Source organism: Schistocerca gregaria, chromosome X, assembly GCF_023897955.1.
Source record: "Schistocerca gregaria isolate iqSchGreg1 chromosome X, iqSchGreg1.2, whole genome shotgun sequence".
NCBI classification, from domain to species: Eukaryota; Metazoa; Arthropoda; class Insecta; order Orthoptera; family Acrididae; genus Schistocerca; species Schistocerca gregaria.
Window position 1 is genome coordinate 609,696,647 of NC_064931.1, and position 21,356 is coordinate 609,718,002.

Here is a 21,356-nt window from a genome sequence, read left to right on the forward strand (position 1 = left end):
ACTATTTGCTGTATCATCCTTCTATAAGTTTTAGGGAACCTTGGAAATACTCATGTTGTGGTTGTTGTGGTCTTCAGTCCTGAGACTGGTTTGATGCAGCTCTCCATGCTACTCTATCCTGTGCAAGCTTCTTCATCTCCCAGTACCTACTGCAACCTTCATCCTTCTGAATCTGCTTAGTGTAGTCATCTCTTGGTCTCCCTCTACGATTTTTACCCTCCAAGCTGCCCTCCAATACTAAATTTGAGATCCCTTGATTCCTCAGAACATGTCCTACCAACCGATCCCTTCTTCTGATCAAGTTGTGCCACAAACGTCTCTTCTCCACAATCCTATTCAATACTTCCTCATTAGTTATGTGATCTACCCATCTAATCTTCAGCATTCTTCTGTAGCACCACATTTCGGAAGCTTCTATTCTCTTCTTGTCCAAACTATTTATCGTCCATGTTTCACTTCCATACATGGCTACACTCCATACAAATACTTTCAGAAATGTCTTCCTGACACTTAAATCTATACTCGATGTTAACAAATTTCTCTTCTTCAGAAACGCTTTCCTTGGCATTGCCAGTCTACATTTTATATCATCTCTACTTCGACCATCATCAGTTATTTTGCTCCCCAAATAGCAAAACTCCTTTACCACTTTAAGTGTCTCATTTCCTAATCTAATTCCCTCAGCATCACCCGACTTAATTCGACTACATTCCATTATCCTCGTTTCGCTTTTGTTGATGTTCATCTTATATCCTCCTTTCAACACACTATCCATTCCGTTCAACTGCTCTTCCAAGTCCTTTTCTGTCTCTGACAGAATTACAATGTCATCGGCGAACCTCAAAGTTTTTATTTCTTCTCCATGCGTTTTAATACCTACTCCGAATTTTTCTTTTGTTTCCTTTACTGCTTGCTCAATATACAGATTGAATAACATCGGGGAGGGACTACAACCCTGCCTCACTCCCTTCCCAACCACTGCTTCCCTTTCGTGTCCCTCGTCTCTTATAACTGCCATCTGGTTTCGGTACAAATTGTAAATAGCCTTTCGCTCCCTGTATTTTACCCCTGCCACCTTCAGAATTCGAAAGAGAGTATTCCAGTCAACATTGTCAAAAGCTTTCTCTAAGTCTACAAATGCTAGAAACGTCGGTTTGCCCTTCCTTACTCTAGCTTCTAAGATAAGTCGTGGGGTCAGTATTGCCTCACGTGTTCCAACATTTCTACGGAATCCAAACTGATCTTCCCCGAGGTCGGCTTCTACCAGTTTTTCCATTTGTCTGTAAAGAATTCGAGTTAGTATTTTGCAGCTGTGACTTATTAAACTGATAGTTCGGTAATTTTCACGTCTGTCAACACCTGCTTTCTTTGGGATTGGAATTATTACATTCTTCTTGAAGTCTGAGGGTGTTTCGCGTGTCTCATACATCTTGCTCACCAGATGCTAGAGTTTTGTCATGACTGGCTCTCCCAAGGCCGTCAGTAGTTCCAATGGAATGTTGTCTACTCCCTGGGCCCTTGTTTCGACTCAGGTCTTTCAGTGCTCTGTCAAACTCTTCACGCAGTATCGTACCTCCCATTTCATCTTCATCTACATCCTCTTCCATTTCCATAATATTGTCCTCAAGTACATCGCCCTTGTATAGACCCTCTATATACTCCTTCCACCTTTCTGCTTTTCCTTCTTTGCTGCCGGCCGCGGTGGTAACGCGGTTAAGGCGCTCAGTGCGGAACCGCGTGACTGCTATGGTCGCAGGTGCGAATCCTGCCTCGGGCATAAATGTGTGTGATGTCCTCAGGTTAGTTAGGTTTAAGTAGTTCTAAGTTCTAGGGGACTGATGACCATAGATGTTAAGTCCCATAGTGCTCAGGGCCATTTGAACCATTTGAGCCTTCTTTGCTTAGAACTGGGTTTCCATCTGAGCTCTTGATGTTCATACAAGTGGTTCTCTTATCTCCAAAGGTCTCTTTAATTTTCCTGTAGGCAGTATCTATCTTACCCCTAGTGTGATAAGCCTCTACATCCTTACATTTGTCCTCTAGCCATCCCTGCTTAGCCATTTTGCACTTCCTGTCGATCTCATTTTTGAGCCGTCTGTATTCCTTTTTTCCTGCTTCATTTACTGCATTTTTATATTTTCTCCTTTCATCAATTAAATTCAATATTTCTGCTGTTACCCAAGGATTTCCACTAGCCCTCGTCTTTTTACCTACTTGATCCTCTGCTGCCTTCACTACTTCATCCCTCAAAGCTACCCATTCTTCTTCTGCTGTATTTCTTTCCCCCATTCCTGTCAATTGCTCCCTTATGCTCTCCCTGAAACTCTGTACTACCTCTGGTTCTTTTAGTTTATCCATGTCCCATCTCCTTCATTTCCCACCTTTTTGCAGTTTCTTCAGTTTTAATCTACAGGTCATAACCAGTAGATTGTGGTCAGAGTCCACATCTGCCCCTGGAAATGTCTTAAAATTTAAAACCTGGTTCCTAAATCTATGTCTTACAATTATATAATCTGTCTGAAACCTGTCAGTATCTCCAGGCTTCTTCCATGTATACAGCCTTCTTTTATGATTCTTGAACCAAGTGTTACCTATGATTAAGTTGTGCTCTGTGCAAATTTCTACCAGGCGGCTTCCTCTTTCATTTCTTTGCCCCAGTCCATATTCACCTACTACGTTTCCTTCTCTCCCTTTTCCACTGACGAATTCCAGTCACCCATGACTATTAAATTTTCATCTCCCTTCACTATCTGAATAATTTCTTTTATTTGATCATACATTTCTTCAATTTCTTCGTCATCTGCAGAGCTAGTTGGCATATAAACTTGTACTACTGTAGTAGGCGTGGTCTTCGTATCTACCTTGGCCACAATAATGCGTTCACTATGCTGTTTGTAGTAGCTTACCCGCATTCCTATTTTCCTATTCCTTATTAAACCTACTCCTGCATTACCCCTATTTGATTTTGTGTTTATAACCCTTTAGTCACCTGGCCAGAAGTCTTGTTCCTCCTGCCACCGAACTTCACTAATTCCCACTATATCTAACTTTAACCTATCCATTTCCCTTTTTAAATTTTCTAACCTACCTGCCCGATTAAGGGATCTGACATTCCACGCTCCGATCCGTAGAACGCCAGTTTTCTTTCTCCTGATAACGACATCCTCTTGAGTAGTCCCCTCCCGGAGATCCGAATGTGGGACTATTTTACCTCCGGAATATTTTACCGAAGAGGACGCCATCATCATTTAATCATACAGTAAAGCTGCATGCCCTCTGGAAAAATTTACGGTCGTAGTTTCCCCTTGCTTTCAAACTGCAGCACCACGAAGGCATCGTGCAAAATTGTCATGATGGCGTAAGATGTGTTACATACTTGAATCTGCAAATTTTAAAATCTTAGTGCAACCGCGCAAAGTAGATGGTAGTGCACGCCATCTGTAGTCTGTGTACAAAGAAGTATAGCACAGTGGTTTTTTCATTCAGGCACTGAATTTCAACGTTGTTTGTGAGAGATGATATTGGAAGGAAGTTAAACGTCTACCGGCGCAGGTTGGCTTTCGACAGTAGCCGGATGAAGACCTTTCGAGTGTATGGTTTATCACTGCTTCTCGCGTTGTCTGGGACACCATGAATGTCATGCGGATATATTATTGATGGATTCAGGAGGGCAATGCTCAACGCCATGCATTATTTCAACGGTAGCGATTAACTAGCGCTCGAGAGAACAGATACAGTATATTATTCATTCGGGCATGTAGAAGCCATCGAAGAAACTCAGAGGCGGCCTGCTGGATTTGGTACGGTAGGTTTGATCAACATACGAGTATCACAGAGATGCTTCATGAACTCATGTGGAAATCCCTGAAGGGAAGCCGACGTTCTTTTCGCGGAACATTATTGAGGGAATTTAGAGAAGTGGCGTTTGAAGCTGACGGTAGAACGACTCTAGTGCCACCAACGCACATTTGTCGGAAGGACCACGGAGGTAAGATAAGGGAAATTAGGGCTCCTACGGGGGCCATATACACAGTCGATTTTTCCCTCGCTCTGTTTGCGGGTGGTACAGGAAAGGAAATAACTAGTAGTGGTACAGGGTACCCTCCGCCTCGCATCGTACGGTGGACTGCGGAATACGTATGTAGATGTAGGATAGCACAGTTACGTCACGTCGTTTGAGTAAGGAAATAGGTTTGTTTGCAGTAAGACTTGTCTCCAGGCAGACAGTACGACGCTTAGGCACCGGACAGTGGGTATGGTTACCATAGTGTCCTCCCTTAAAACGGCAGCAGGGAGAGGCGCGTCGACAGTATGGCGCCCAAAGACAACAATGGGCACTGGAGCGTCTTTTCGTAAGAGGCTGGAGTACAGCACCACGATCGGCGTATCCTCATGTGGATGCTTCGAGCGGAACTAACGCTGACTGCATTCGTCAGAAGTAGGTATGATGGTGTGAGGTGCAACTGAATATATAACAGAACCAACACTGGTTCGCATAAGCAGTAACTTGGACAGCATATTTCTGATTTGCGAAGGTCGGTAGCTTTCAAAAATATTGCTCAATACCGCATGTTGCCTGTGCTGTCCTGGCCTATCTCAATATAAAGTGTGTTCGCCTGTTACACTTGAGGCATTTTCTCCTGATCTCTCACCTAATGAAAGTAGCTTGTCATGGGTTGCTCAGTGACTGGTACGCCATCACTCGCCAGCCACTACAATTGAGGAAGTCTGGTATACATCTGAAGCAGCATGGAATGACGAACCTACATCTGCATCCAAACGTAGTTCGGAAATATGCCCGTCCGGAATAGAGATCATTGTTGCTGCCAAAGGTGGCAGTTCTGTGTAATAAATTTCGCACCCTGATACACTGATATGACCTGCATCAGCAAATTTTTGGCTTATGAAAAATTATACTTCTATGAAAGAGCTTCACAGGACAGTGTTTTTTAATATTTATGGTAGAAACATAATCTGTCTTGACACTTAATGGTGTGAGGAAAGAGTCGTATTCAGTAGCTATCTAGATTTCTATTACATACAAAAATATTCATACTCAAAGGCTATATAATGTTTCCAAGAGGAAGTGATAGCATGAATGTATGTGAGCTTAGTATTTTACGCTGCCCGAATAATGTGTTTCCACTCGCAAGAATTTGAGGTACTTAAGCGAAAGGTATTTCTATAGAGTGCTGCCACATATAGAAGTGAAACATGAACTATAAAAAGTTTAGGCATGAAAAGAATAGAGGCTTTTGGAATGTGGTACTTCACAAGAATGAGAACGATTAGATGGATAGAACGAGTAACTAATGAGGAGGTACTGAAAAAAACTGCCGAGAAAAGCAATTTGAAGTATAACATGACTAAAAGAAGGTATCGGTTGATAGGATACGCTCTAAGCCATCACCGGGATCACCAATTTAATATTGGAAGAAGTGTTGGAGGTAAAAATCGTAGAGGGAGATCAAGAGATGAATACAGTAAGCAGATTCAGAAGGACGTTGGTTGCAGAAGTTATTCGCAGATGAAGAGGCTTGCACATGGTAGAACAGGCTGCAGAGCTGCATCAAACCAGTTTTCGTACTGCAGACCACAACAAGAACAACAGCAGCAACAACAACGCCAAGCGGAGGTATGAAAAAAGACGATTACTGAAGGGAGATATGTAATCCATCAGCTAAGACAGGCCACTTAAAATATATACAGAACGAGTAAATACGGCGATGTGTGGTTTTCGCTAACATGTGGCAGACGATGCATCGAATTTTCTGAAGTACGCTAGTAATTTTTAATTTTTATGTCAGTCAAATTATGACACTGACTTTTTTAAAGTAGAGATACATACATTTTCTGTGGCACTTGGAAGAACCTCCGAAGAGGACTTGAACGACATAATATGTGTGAATCTTTATTAAATAGAAACTAGATAAATGTCGCAAACTATTGTCCGAGAGTCAGGAAAAAAGTTCCCACAGATGGGCTCAAATGACTCTGAGCACTATGGAACTTAACATCTGAGGTCATCAGTCTCCTAGAACTTTGAATTAATTAAACCTAACTAACCTAAGGACATCACACACATCCATGCCCGAGGCAGGATTCGAAACTGCGACCATAGCGGTCGCGCAGTTCCGGACTGAAGCACCTAGAACCGCTCGGCCACCACGGCCGGCTTCCCACAAATGTGTAGCCCATTGTACCAAATGTTAGCAAACAGGTAACTCAGGTATATTTCACTTGTTTATTATTGTGAGTGCCACATTACGTGGTCCACATGTAGACCTTGAACACATAAGTGCTACAAAGCGATTCCGGACAACAATACTGCACACTTAATTTCATCTGCTCTTCTCGCAGCGCCGGTTGGTATAGTTCGGCATTTTATGTTTTCAGGAGCAGTCAGTAATTTCTTGTAGAGCTCTTGTTTCACTTTCCGCACAAATAAAATTCCAGAGACATTAAATCTGGTGAGTACACAGACCATTTTGTGTTTCTTCAAAGAGCAATCGTACAATCCACAGATGTTCTGTTAATAAGGTCTGTAACTATCTGTGTTGAATGTGTGGGACATCTGCCAAGTACGTACCACATGACTGCTATACAATCAATGAAATATGATTCAATAACTGCGGCAGCATATTTGTAGGAGCTATAGATTCTTGCGCTTCTTTGGAGTCCCATTAATAAATAAGGACCAATGATGTGATTCTTCATAAGAACGCATCACACGTCTACAGACCAAGATCGTTTTTACCCATATCTGTCAGCTAGTTTGAATATTCAACTGACCAGCGGTGCGTACTGCGAAGACTGATTTGTCCATGCTTACAAATGATTATTCATCAGTAAAGAAAATCTTGCATATGGACACTGCATCACATTGCACTTTTCGTACGCACCATTCAGAGAAATGCAATCGATTTTGAAAGTTATCGCTTGGAAAGAAATTTGAAAGGATGAAATGCTGAGGAATGTATTATTTGCAGCTCACTTCTTTGGCTGGTACCAATCACTCATTCCAGCTGTGTATTGTGTGTTAGTACTGATGAAATTTTAGTTGCATTTCTCTCATTACCTCCTGTTACTTTTCGTTGGCGTATTTTATTCTTCTTACTTTCAGGTGCTTGAAAATTTTTTTTTATACTGTTAGCAAGGGCAGAGCATCGGATTTTAGCGATCAAGATGCCTCTCAGCATACATACACACTGCTGATCGATAATTTGCTTACATTTGCCATAAAAGAATACTTATTCACTTATTCGACTTCGTTGACATTGTGAAAATTTGGATAGCTTCTACATCTACGTTATTACTCCTCAGTTTACAATTAAGTGTCTGGCAGAGCGTTCATCGAACAATTTGTTAGGCCGATACAACAGCAGAACACGGACTGATAGGCTTCAAAAGCATCGGTAAACACCCCAAACGTACTTGTTTGCCAACGGTTGACAATGCAGGATAGACTTTTGCGAGATTACTCCTGATGATCGGACAATGGTTGGCGGTGTTTTTATCGTTTCACTATTCGATCATGTTCTACTCATGGTATGTCGTTCAAGTACTCTTGCAAGGCTCTTTGCGACTCCTCAGATGGAGGTATATAGTTCAGGCAAAGAAAAATCAATGCCGGTGTCATAATTCGACAGCTATAAACTTTAAAAATTGCTTGTGCACCTGCCTGTACGCTATAGTTTACCAAAAGCTGCACTTTGATACATTTACTCGTTTTGGATATGTTTAGATGCCTTATACTTTCATCAATGAGAAAACCCTTAACGGGTGACTAGTCTACACTTAAATGCTTCGTTTGCAGAACAGAAATGTTACTGAAACTGTTTCTTGTATAAAGAGCAGTTTAACCCCCCCAGGAGTGTGTCAAAACGTTAGGAATCATTTGTTGAGTTTTGCAGTGTCAGAACAGAAACGACCAATGATAAAATACACAAACGTAAAAATAAATACAAAAGATAGGACCTAGAAAGCCGTTTAACTGTCAGTAATTTAGTAAATGAAGGTAGTCACCCAAACAATTATGACCGGAAGTGATTCCCTCCTCCGCCCAAAAAAACTTTTAAAAAAAAATTGAATGTAACTCCATCTTCAAAAAAACGGACGATCAGATTATAGTGCCTCAGACTTATTCCATGTCTTCTTGTTAAGCAAATACCACCTACTGAGACTGATACGACTGCGCTGAAATGTGAGGCATACAATAAATGTAACAGTCATTGAGCCTTATAGAGGCGGAACTCAACAATATGTTTTATAGAGCAGATTGGGATGTTTGCTATAGAGTACTTCTTTATCTCAGAAACGAGTTCGGTAAGACTCTGAATCTTTCTTTTGGACACATAGAATAGAGAATTATTAAACAGTGATCACCTTCAGCGGGAAACCCTTCGTCATGCCAACAGCGTACGTATCTTCATTAATGGCGTCGCCGATCTTCTGGAGTTTGCATCCATGGTCCGTGGCGCGATAGTAGTCGAGGATAGGCGTGTCCGCTATCAGGATATCCAGAGAGCCATTTCTGCAAGCAACCAGAAAGCGTACAGTAAGGTCCTTCACATAATCGCTAAAAACATACTGTATCTACTAAAACAACATCCTATACTCGTAGGTCTATAGTGCAATGTATTGAGAATATACACTCCTGGAAATTAAAATAAGAACACCGTGAATTCATTGTCCAAGGAAGGGGAAACTTTATTGACACATTCCTGGGGTCAGATACATCACATGATCACACTGACAGAACCACAGGCACATAGACACAGGCAACAGAGCATGCACAATGTCGGCACTAGTACAGTGTATATCCACCTTTCGCAGCAATGCAGGCTGCTATTCTCCCATGGAGACGATCGTAGAGATGCTGGATGTAGTCCTGTGGAACGGCTTGCCATGCCATTTCCACCTGGCGCCTCAGTTGGACCAGCGTTCGTGCTGGACGTGCAGACCGCGTGAGACGACGCTTCATCCAGTCCTAAACATGCTCAATGGGGGACAGATCCGGAGGTCTTGCTGGCCAGGGTAGTTGACTTACACCTTCTAGAGCACGTTGGGTGGCACGGGATACATGCGGACGTGCATTGTCCTGTTGGAACAGCAAGTTCCCTTCCCGGTCTAGGAATGGTAGAACGATGGGTTCGATGACGGTTTGGATGTACCGTGCACTATTCAGTGTCCCCTCGACGATCACCAGAGGTGTACGGCCAGTGTAGGAGATCGCTCCCCACACCATGATGCCGGGTGTTGGCCCTGTGTGCCTCGGTCGTATGCAGTCCTGATTGTGGCGCTCACCTGCACGGCGCCAAACACGGATACGACCATCATTGACATCAAGGCAGAAGCGACTCTCATCGCTGAAGACGACACGTCTCCATTCGTCCCTGATTTGCTGGGAAGTGTCGGTGCGGTCCCCTACGGCACTGTGTAGGATCCTACGGTCTTTGCGTGCATCCGTGCGTCGCTGGGGTCCGGTCCCAGGTCGACGGGCACGTGCACCTTCCGCCGACCACTGGCGACAACATCGATGTACTGTGGAGACCTCACGCCCCTCGTGTTGAGCAATTCGGCGGTACGTCCACCCGGCCTCCCGCATGCCCACTATACGTCCTCGCTCAAAGTCCGTCAACTGCACATACGGTTCACGTCCACGCTGTCGCGGCATGCTACCAGTGTTAAAGACTGCGATGGAGCTCCTTATGCCACGGCAAACTGGCTGACACTGACGGCGGCGGTGCACAAATGTTGCGCAGCTAGCGCCATTCGACGGCCAACACCGCGGTTCCTGGTGTGTCCGCTGTGCCGTGCGTGTGATCATTGCTTGTACAGCCCTCTCGCAGTGTCCGGAGCAAGTATGGTGGGTCTGACACACCGGTGTCAATGTGTTCTGTTTTCCATTTCCAGGAGTGTATTTGAATCTTACTGTTGATTAAAATTTACTGAATTTTCCATCGGTGCTTGGCAGAATATGATAACAATATCAAAACTGGTTTTGTTTTCCTCTCTAATATTACTATTGATTTATTAAACTAAGCATGTTCTTAGATTTATTATGTCATTAAAACAGAGCGATGAACTTCTGTAGAACAATTCACCTGAGGAAAGTCACATTAAAAGAGTTAAGACTGTGTATGCGTAAGCTCGAGATAATTCTATAATTGTATGATTCTATGATTGTATGCAACACGTGTTTCACAAGGATTTTCATCTCCTAGTAAGCCACGTGCATCTGCCACTGTCTTGTGAATATACATGACGATAGTATCTGTTCCCGAAAGAACAGTTACCGTAGATGACCATGCAGCTTTGCTAGAAATGAAATGATAAGGAGAGCGCGATGGCAGGTACTTATCCCCTGCACGCTCCCCGTGAGACCCACATTCCCAACATGTCTACACCACTACATTCGAGTGCGCCTAAGAGATGTTTGCCCATCACACTCATTACTCGTGGCAGATTAATCTACCAAGTCCCTTACGAGTTCGGGCATAGTGTGTGCGGTCGCACAAGAAGGTCAATGGCCGCGAAGCCATATTTTATCTATACATGACGATAGTATCTGTTCCCGAAAGAACAGTTACCGTAGAGGACCATGCAGCTTTGCTAGAGTCGAACCAGCGACCTTAGGACATTATGTAGTGAAATTCGACGCTCTTCCGCTCTAACATCTGAACTACCGAATAATTTAAGGGTGGCTGGGTAAAACGACAATTTTCACTTATTTGTAAGACGACTTAACAGTACTCTCATATCAAAAAACCAAATCACAATTACAAAATTTCACAAAACCCATCACAAACAGAATATTATTGTGGTTTCCTTGCTGTTTACATGAGCTTACATTTGCAGTCGCTGTTCACACACGTCACATTCAGAAAGATACTTCTAGTTAATGTGACCACTCATTATTTACTTTATTGGAAACAATGTTTTTATATTCGTACTGCGAAGCTGGAATCCTTACTGTTTAAACGTTTGCAGTTTCATCATCTTACATAAAGATGAAGTAATTCTGCTTCAGACGCCAACGTTTGTTTACACTCACAATGATTGCAGCCCTTAACGTTTGTGTTACCTGCATATTGTACATGCTCGGAATATCTCCTCATTACCTCATCGTCCTTGACATCGTTGCACTGTGAACGTATCGTGTATCTTCACTACTAGCAATGCTTTCCAAAAAGTGAACTGCTTGTTCGCAAAGTAAATGCATTTATTCTCTGCTGTCCATTTCTCAGAAAAAGACTAATTTGAAGCTATAAATAATGCATCCCATAGCAGAAACAATTGCTACACTCAGTTCTTGCCAACACTACTTTCGTGTAAAAGATTTAAACATAATTAGCCTTCCAGGATTCTAACAATTTATCTTTTCCTTTGCAGTTGGATGCGCTATCCGTTACGCCACCTAACGCCTCCGGATGACGACTTTCTGCTGAGTGTTTTCTGGAGACAAAATCAGCACTAAGTTTTGTCAAGAATAGCTTTATTGTGCTTAGGTTCGAAGCTCATGACTGATAGTCGACAGTATGGTTATAATATACGGACTCATTTGCAAAAGTTTTACAGTTCCTTAATTTTGAGCGAGTTTGCTGATGTCGCTCGGAGCAGGGAAAAGAACGTCCGCCGTTGCACATATCGCCGCTCTAAATGGAGGAGCATTAACGCATTAAGTTTCCAAAGACTTCCACTATCAGCGTTCACAAAATTCCTTCTTATTGTTACTTAAAAATTCTAATTGCGTTTTGCGTCACTAAGTAGGTAAACTGTTAGCAGAAAAAGTGCGTAAAAACCTCCTATAACGCACGTATAGTTTCGTTTTGCTCCTAGTCTGTGACGTCACCAGAGCGTAAAACGTGACCAGATCTTGATATTTAATGATTTTTAAGCTTTAATTACATAAGAATAACATGTATTGTGTGAAAATATTGACCGCAAATGCTGTTTAAATGTTATAATCAGTCAGAATAGCAAATATCCGAACCATATTTTTAGCTTGGAAATAGCCTACTGCAGCAACAATGAAACAGAACTCAATTTCAGACACAGTCCTATCACCACAGTTACGCGCCATTCATAATCATTCATCCATGTACCAACTATAAAACATAATACATGTAATATCAAGCACTTCAGCAAAGATCAGACACAGTGCAGCGCTATAGTTACAGTTCCTATCGAAATGGATGCTCAGTGGAGCGCAGCGCAAAACGTCTTTAGCAGTTTCATAGCTTTTACTAATACATCTGGTAATTTTTCTAGCAGTTCTTAGTGTTAGAATGTTTCATCATGACAGAGGGTCAATCTGTTTTAAGGGGTAACTCACTGTACTTGAACAGGTCTTCTAGTTTTAAAACACTGACCTCATACATCAGTGACCAAGTTTACATTCAGAACCCAGCTACTCTTTCTGGATACAATACTGAGGCGGCGCATTAGCGGTGACGTTGCTATAACGAAGTTGCACTACGCAGTGAGGCAGCCACGCATTGTGGGCCTACCTCGGCTCATTTGCTTCTTCTCAGCCTCCATCGGCCTGGACGCTCTCCTCAGACCAATGAGCAGTTAGCTTTCCTCATCGCAACTTCTTTCCGTGCCAAGTTACTGGAGGGTTGGCGATTGGCGTGCCGACAACGCCCCCTTCACCACGAGCGTACCGTACAGCTCAGTGTCCCTCCCCGGGATTATATTACATTCAGTTTTCGTTCCACAGACCCAAAAATGAGATGATTCTCATCGGTGTGGAACGTGTCAGAAAGTATGAAACAAACAACAGAGAACATTTGAATATAATACTCACTTCCCTGATCATCTCTCAGGATATTGTGAAGATAAATGAATGCATTACGCTAAACTGGAATTGCTAATATTTACGGAATTAATAGAAAGTATGAAACAAAAAACATAGAACATTTAAATATAATACTCACTTCCCTGATCGTCTCTCAGGATATTGTTAAGATATATGAATGCATAACACTAAACTGGAACTGCTAATATTTACGGAATTAATAGACCGTCAGAATGAAACATAGTTATGCACTTTTAATAAAATTATCGTACACGAAATACCTGAACTTGAATTTTGTGACTAAGTGATCTCAAAAGTGAATTCTAACAGACTTTTTACTTAAGCTGGTCTAACAGTGCTTGTTAAGAAATGCATCTATAGAGTAGGAGTTGCCTACCAAAAAGTCTTTAAAGCTTCGTTTAAACTTTGCTTTATCTTAAACCATGTTTTTAATAACTGCTGGCAGATTACTAACAATGTGTGTTCCTGAATATTGGACCTCTTTTTGGACCGAGGAAAGTAATTTTAGGTCTTTATCGAGATTGTTCTCATTCCTAGTATTGATAGTACGTATTGAACTATGGTTGGAAATAGAGACATATTATTTGTAATAAATTTCATTTAGAAATAAATATACTGAGAAACAGTGGTTAGAATACCCAGCTCCTTCAACAGGTTTGTACATGATGTTCTTGAATTTCACAAAAAATGAGTGTTATAACACGCTTTTGCAGCTCAAAAAACATTTCTCGGTTTCACGAGCTACCCTAGAATATGATCCCATATGACATAACAGAAATGAAGTATGTAAAGCTGGTATTTTTTTTATTTATATGTCCTACATCGGACATGATTTGCATTACAAATTCAGATTTGTTTAGGCGCTTCAGAAATTCTGTGGTATGCTCTTCCCAACTGAATTTACTATCGTGTTTGAATTCCAGAAATTTAACAATGTCTGCTTCTTCTATACGCAAGTCTTCATATGTTATACGCATGCTGGAAAGAAATCTCCTGCAGGTTCTGAAATGCATACAGTGGGTCTATTAAAAGTTTAATAGTAGTGAATTATCTTTAAATCGTTTATTAATGTCATTGAAAATTTGATTAGCAGCCATTTCTAAATCTGTACTTGACTTGCTCTTTATTGCAATGTTTGTATCACCTGGAAACAAAACAAACTTTTTATCTAGCAGTCTAACATACGAAATGTCATTAATGTGCACAAGGAAAAGCAACGGACACAAGATGGAACTTTGAGGAACACCATATGTAATTCACTTCCATTTAGATGAAGACTGATTGCTTATTCCACAGGTGTTTCGCAACGACACTCTTTGTTTCCTTTAGTTAGGTAAGACTCGAACCGCTTTGAAGCACTGAAAGTGACACCATAATATTCTAATACACTTAAGAGGACGCTCTCTCGCTTGTTAAATTAGGTTTCTATAGTTGTCGTCAGACAAATTCCCATGTAGTTTCTTACACAAATTGATCCTGAACTGCACCGACAAAATTTTGGGCATTGTTCACTGACTTTTTTTGATTATTTTAGTATCTGCATCTCTTGATCTCCTGTGGCTCGTTATAGATGTGTTAATGTAATTGTGATTTACTCGCATGCTACCCCAGTTACCTTTGCTCCTGTAAAAGCATCTTCACAGTGACGAAAAAGCCTTTAATACGTAACCTTCTAACACGGAAGGATTCCGATTCTCGATATGTACAGATGCAAAGATACTGTGATGTTGTTGCACTCAGTATGGAAACATCTCAACATGGCACACGCGAACCAGGTACACACAGGACAATTCTTGATCAATAAAAATGTCCATACAGTTGTGTATCACTATCAACGTACAACAAATACTGCCAGAAAAACAAACCTGAGGAAGAACCGAGTAGCACTGAATGCAAGCTTCAAGGCGAAGAGTAAAGTGGACGTTACAGTTACTTAACAGCAACTACCATGAGTGAATGGAACAAACAAGATACACAGCGCACTCCATCCACATTTATATTGCTGTGCAGATACATTGCCTGAAAAAAAAGTAAAGCACACTGAATGGGAGGCGGATAGGAAATGAAAATTGATGGGTTGAGAGATTATGTGATTTTGTTTCACTGATTACAAGATGAGGTCAAATTCACGTGCCTGGCAGTATGAGCCCAATTACCAGTATGACACTGCAACCCCACTGGCCTAGATGCATCCACTGGATTCTGGCACTCGGACAGAGTTAGTGTCCGAACTGCTCCCACACATGTTCTATCGGGGACAGATCTGGGGAACTCGCTAGCTACAAGAGCACTTCAACGCCACGCATACGGTTCATACAGACGTCTAGCATGTGCGAATGATCATTGCTATGTTTAAAAACGACACTACAGTACTGACGCACGAAAGGTAACGTATGACGACGTACGATGTGCTGCGACTCCCCACCTCCTGACCCCAGAATCAGTAACTGCCGTCACCAGAAGTCATACCCGATGGCTCCCCTCACCATAACACCAGAAGTAACACCAACATGCCTCTCCACAGCATTTGGAAGAATGGGACCTCTCCCAGGTCGTCGCCATACTCCCGAACGATGGTTAGCTGGGTAGTGCAGGACCATGATTCATGGCTGAAAGTAATGTGACGTCATTCATCAACAATGTGCTTCCTGGTCACGGCACTACTCCACGACGCTGCTATTTGCGTTGTGTTGTTAACAGCAGCCTACGTACAGGACGGTAATTCCCTAGGTTGATACTCTTTAACCAATGGTGCTGGCTGACACAGGATGTTGCTGGGAGTCTCTTACTATGTCTCTGAAGCAAGGCTTAGATGTGTAGAGGCTACAATGTGTACACAATGCGGCGAGCTTCCCTTGCTGTGGTCAGATGTGGTCAACTGGAGCCTTGAGGACGAGTATGCCTGGTCTCACGTTCCCATGCGTTCTACAACGCCGGCCGCGGTGGTCGTGCGGTTCTAGGCGCTCCAGTCCGGAGCCGCGCTGCTGCTACGGTCGCAGGTTCGAATTCTGCCTCGGGCATGGATGTGTGTGATGTCCTTAGGTTAGTTATGTTTAATTAGTTCTACGTTCTAGGGGACTGATGACCACAGCAGTTGAGTCCCTTAGTGCTCAGAGCCATTTGAACCATTTTTTCGTTCAACAACGGTGCAGTGGCACAAATATACATATTGCACGACGCTACCAGCCGGCCAAATGGAGACCCATAATGTGGCCCCTTTCGATCTCGGTCAGGTGCTGATAGCGCTGTCTCATACGAGCCAGTCATTATTATCGTGTTTGACACGGTTCACGCCACATATACAGTATATCCTACCAGTCCTTGTTATAGTACCAAATACAAACAGCACTAATGCACGCTGGTGGCCATTTCAGCTGTCACAGTGAATTGTTATTTCAATCATTTACCTACTCTGAGATCTTGTGTATGAGTACTTGGTTAGACACTGCGTTATCAGTGATATAAAGGTACATGGGAGAATGAAACCAAATGAAATGTAGTTACCTCGTAAAATGCGACTGGATGCCACGAATCACTTTTAGTGAAATACTCAAAAAATATCCGTAAGCAGCCTCAGAAATTTCTGGTGGAATGTGGGTGCCTCCTCTTCTTCTCTTGTCGTGCCGGGTTACTGATACGTTTCAACTGACATCGAAATCGGAGGTACTTTAAACTGCAGTTTTTGTTTGACTTCAGTCACTGTATAAACGCACAAAATGAAGCAAGAAAGGAGTTTTCAGAATGTGAGCTTGGAACTCTTTTTTGCGAAAAATGAGCTTCAGTATGTCAGCAAGAAAGGGTAAAAACATCAGCATTGATTCGTGACAGTGTTTAGACACAGCTACAATTAAAAGTATCTGTAGCTGTCGTGCGTATAGCATGTTTTATACTGTAGAGCTTACGATTATTCCAATGTAGTTACTTAATGATTTCTCCCGTTTCCTCCACTACCTTAAAGGAAATGTTTTAACAACTATAATGAAATCGCAGATATACAATGGTGCAGTATTACTGAAACTGAAGTTGGGCCTGGAATTTGTGACCCTTTAATCACCCTCTGATAAGCAAACAACTCAAAAGTTGATCTGACAATGTGGGTGCGTAATTTGAGCTCACGATCGGATTTTCATAAAGTCTATGGCTCGAAAAATAACTGCTTAGGGGGCAATCGCAGATCACTCAGAACCGTTCCTTCTTTGAATTAACGTTTATTTGCACAGCTTGTTAACTGCAGCATAAAATGAATTACGTAGGTCGCGTCCAGTAAACTGGACGACACTGTATATTATAGTTTCAAATCAAAACGTTTATTAAACAAACACCTCTTTATGCGTTTATAAACTATTGAGATAGAAACGCAAGCTAATAGCCGGCCGGGGTGGCATGGATATGTGTGAATTCCTTAGGTAAGTTAGGTTGAAGTAGTTCTAAGTTATAGGGCACTGATGACCTCAGAAGTTAAGTCCCATAGTGCTCAGAGCCATCTGAACCATTTTTAACAGCCAATGCGCACAGTACTTTACTATCATCCGACTAAATGAAAACCAAAAGTCTTTTCCTATACTCATAACTTTTTTTATCACGACACCTGGCGAAGTCGTTAGAGTTCTTAACATAAAATACTCTGTGAAAATACCTAAGACCCACAATGACTTCTTCCACAAAATTATTTCGAATACGCCGCTGTATACCGCACAGAACTCAGAAAATCAACTTTTCTGTGCCATCCTCTCATGATCTCTTCACTCAACCATCTCCTTGCACAATATGTCCAGCTTTACCCCCCCCCCCCCCCCCCCCCCCCCCAGGACGTAGCGTCAAGTTTCGTGCCTAAACAAGCACCCTCGCCCAGCCCTTGCATACTACGTGCTCCCTTGCCACCTCAGCTATCTACCCTGTCACTGGCTGTCACTTTTGCTGTGTACCTTCTAGCCGCGTCGCCAGTAGTGATATATCTTAACACAGCATAAAATTTACAATATGCCAGCCTATGGCGTCTCATACACTCTTTCGCAGTCCCTGTTACGGGCTTCGAGGGATTGTAAAGGAGACTAAGTAGGTAAAGTTTCGATAAGGAACCCATGTTCGGAAATGTTCAGTTTCTATATAAAATAAGTTGGAAGGTGGAATCGCTTTCAAATCTCCAGGTTCACAGTACGAACACAAACTGAGAAGAGGACGTCAAAAATGGTTAAAATGGCTCTGAGCACTATGGGATTTAACATCTGTGGTCATCAATCCCCTAGAACTTAGAACTAATTAAACCTAACTAACCTAAGGACATCACACACATCCATGCCCGAGGCAGGATTCGAACCTGTGACCGTAGCAGTCCCGCGGTTCCGGACTGAGCGCCTAGAACCGCGAGACCACCGCGGCCGGCAAGAGGACATCGTCGGCAGTTATTGTACTAAGAGAAATGACATAACCACTTTCGTACGCCTGCAGAATGAACTGTGAGAAACTGGTAGGTTCTCAGATAGGAGGTCAGACTTCGGTGCTCCACGGGCGCACCGCGCACTTGACTTTGAATAGGACGTCCTTCATCCCTAGAAGAGAACCTGACGAGGAGTACTCGAAACACTGTCCATACCATGTGATCCTGTAGAGTTCACAGGTCAGAGCGTATTGTCTCTGTTACTGTGAGCTTACCGTGAACAGGGATATTTCAAAGTGATCCGATCTTCGAACTTATTTTACATTCAAATGATACTTTCCGGATATGGTTTCCTTCTCATAACCTTAGATACTAAATCCGCTATGCGGCACTTACAAGCGCGTGATAGACGTTACGAGCTACCCTATATAAAGCACGCTAAAACATACACACACAGTTTCATGGCATACAACGTTTAAATGTTCAGTTGCTTCCAGTTGTTGTCCCGGACTATAATGCACTCCTTCGACCATTTGAGGGAGTATACTGGTATTTAACACCGACATGAGAGTTTCTTCGACGTATGACTTTGAAACACAATTTTAAAAACCAATGAACAATGCAGTTTTCGGTAAACCTCTGAGTAATTTGAGAAACCACAGGGAAATTTACATAACTTACCGCTGGAAGTGGCATTACGACGCAAGATGTTATATTACCAAGCCACATTTTAAACAGGCACTATGTTCAATGAAAAATGTTTCACTGTGACGATGACTAAGGTTTCGGTAGTGTTCACAAGACCTATGTCGGTATGTGCATATTGGACATATCCAAACGTCACATGTACCAGTTTCATTATGAGTTTATGAAAACCCATTTCACAGAGCCAAAGTTACTTAAATCGGTATGGGTAATTTTATCTATTCGATGAGAGGTTCCAATGCTTACGAAGTAATAAGGTGCCATCCCGACTGGTTCGACATGTCTGGATATGCGGCTGATAATCCTTATGGCATAACATTGCCTGCAAACAATAACATCATCGGCCTAGTGAAAGACGAGGCAAATAGGCTGCAGACTGTGAAGTTTGTGGGCTTCAGATAAAATATGAACGTGTACCGTACAGATTCGCTTGCCACGCAAAGCCAGGCAAAGAGTGTACACTTTGCAGCCTTAATGGCGGTCACGATTGGTTACAAAGAGCAGCTGCTGGGTGAGTTGACACTACTCCACATCAGATGTACCAAGTATACTATATGGTACACCCTTTATTAGAAATGAAAGTCGGTCTGATGCACCTTGATGGTCATCTGTAAGATTGGCATCGACAATCTTCCATACTCGCACTATTCACACAGGTGACAGAGGAAGGAAGAGCGAATGTATGCGCCTAATGTAAGTAAAGTTAAAATGCGTGTGTGTATTCGGAGCAGTGAAAGCCGTTTGTCGTAGTGTAAACAGATGGTAGTTGACAAATATTGATGGTGTTGAGACAGCAACCAGCCTCAAATTTATTTTCAGTTCCTTTATTCAAAAGGAAATATATATCTTACTACAATTCTCATGATGCTAAATGTAAATAAATAATGTCTTACCTAAACAGTACTCACAAAAAATCTTTCACGTGGAACATCTTTATAATTAATGTAACAGCATTCGCTTTAAAACTCACAAAATCAATGTCTCTCTGTACTAGTGTAAAAGGCGTTTCAGTTGCATAAGTGAATATACGATCTATTTCCAAACACGGGACATCTTTATAATGTTAGGATATATCATAGCGTCTTTGACACTCCCATGTTTGTAAGCACTTTGTATGTATTAAAACATGTGGTGTGCGTTAGAAATCTATTCTGTGACAAATATAAAGTATTCAGCGAGAAAATTTCCAGTGGGAATCTATTCACATATGTTGGACGAAAACTATGAAATAAACACTCCAAACCGACATTTCACGTAAGTCACATCCAATGCAAATCTGTAAGGCAACCATCTGTGTGGCGTGCTTACAATTATGTGTTATCTATATTTTAGGACAATTAATCGGTAAAAAAACGCACCACATGTTGTAATGAAAGCATTTAAACCGTCTGAATATGAACCAAATGATTCGAAACTGGTAACGGTACCTTTTGAATAACGGAACTGAAAATAAATTCGTGGCTGGTTGCTGTCTCAACACCATCAACATTTGTCTTCAAATAACAGCCACGGTATCCAACCATGTCAACATATGACAAAATTGCATTGAACTTACCTCGCCAGGTAATGAGAAATATACATGATTTCAAGAAGCATAAAATTAACATGATGAAAACGTCTTTTAACATTAAATTTAACAAAGAGTATATGTCACTTAAAAATAGCTCCGAAATATGTCAAAGTCAAAGTTAACTGCAAAACTAAAGATGCCAGGTTTTGCTAAGCGAAAATGTGAAAATATACGGCTAAAAACGTAGATAAAAATGCAATGCAAGAAGAAAGAAAATTTAAACAACGTCATCTACAACTTGGATCTGCAGCTAGGACACTGCCTCTCACCCTTACAATTCTCACACATCCTACCACACATAGACGGTAAAGTAGATAAAGAACAAAATATGATCTTATCCAAACACAAAAAGAAAACAGAAACCTTAAAATTTATGAACAATTCCGAGTGGGTTAAAAACAAACACTTAAGTCAACACAATTTTTTTGACAGAGATATTAATACAACTGACATCCAATTCAGCAACAGTGAACTTACTTTATTAAATAAAGCTCTGAAACATAATATTGGGGCAAATATCAATAATCACATTGTTAAAAATCTCATAGCCTGCACAAAACTTGCACGTAACACAGAAATACTAGACACATGTGAGAAAAATGGACTTGCATACAAGACAAATAAAATAATAATGAAACAAATACAAACAAATAATACCCGCAAAAACACTGAGCTTAAAGATTTGAAAAATATTAACAGCAAACTGTCTGAAAGTAAAGCACTCACAGTAAAGGCTGACAAAGGAAATTCTTTAATCACAATACATGAAAGAGAATACATAAAGAAAACTTTGCAATTTTTCCGTAGCAACATTATTACTGAAATAAAGTCAGATCTTACAATAAAATTCCAAACTAAACATCGTAAGCTACTACAAAGCT

General features: G+C 41.6%; 1 protein-coding gene across 1 annotated transcript in view; it reads right to left on the reverse strand.

Moving 5' to 3' along the window:
* The window catches only part of LOC126298239 (glutamate receptor ionotropic, NMDA 3A-like), an 821,644-nt gene that overhangs the window by 361,753 nt on the left and 438,535 nt on the right, over positions 1-21,356 (reverse strand). The window contains exon 6 of the mRNA XM_049989544.1: positions 8,386-8,533. Within this exon, the coding sequence (XP_049845501.1) occupies positions 8,386-8,533 (148 nt within the window). The remainder of the gene's footprint in view (positions 1-8,385; positions 8,534-21,356) is intronic.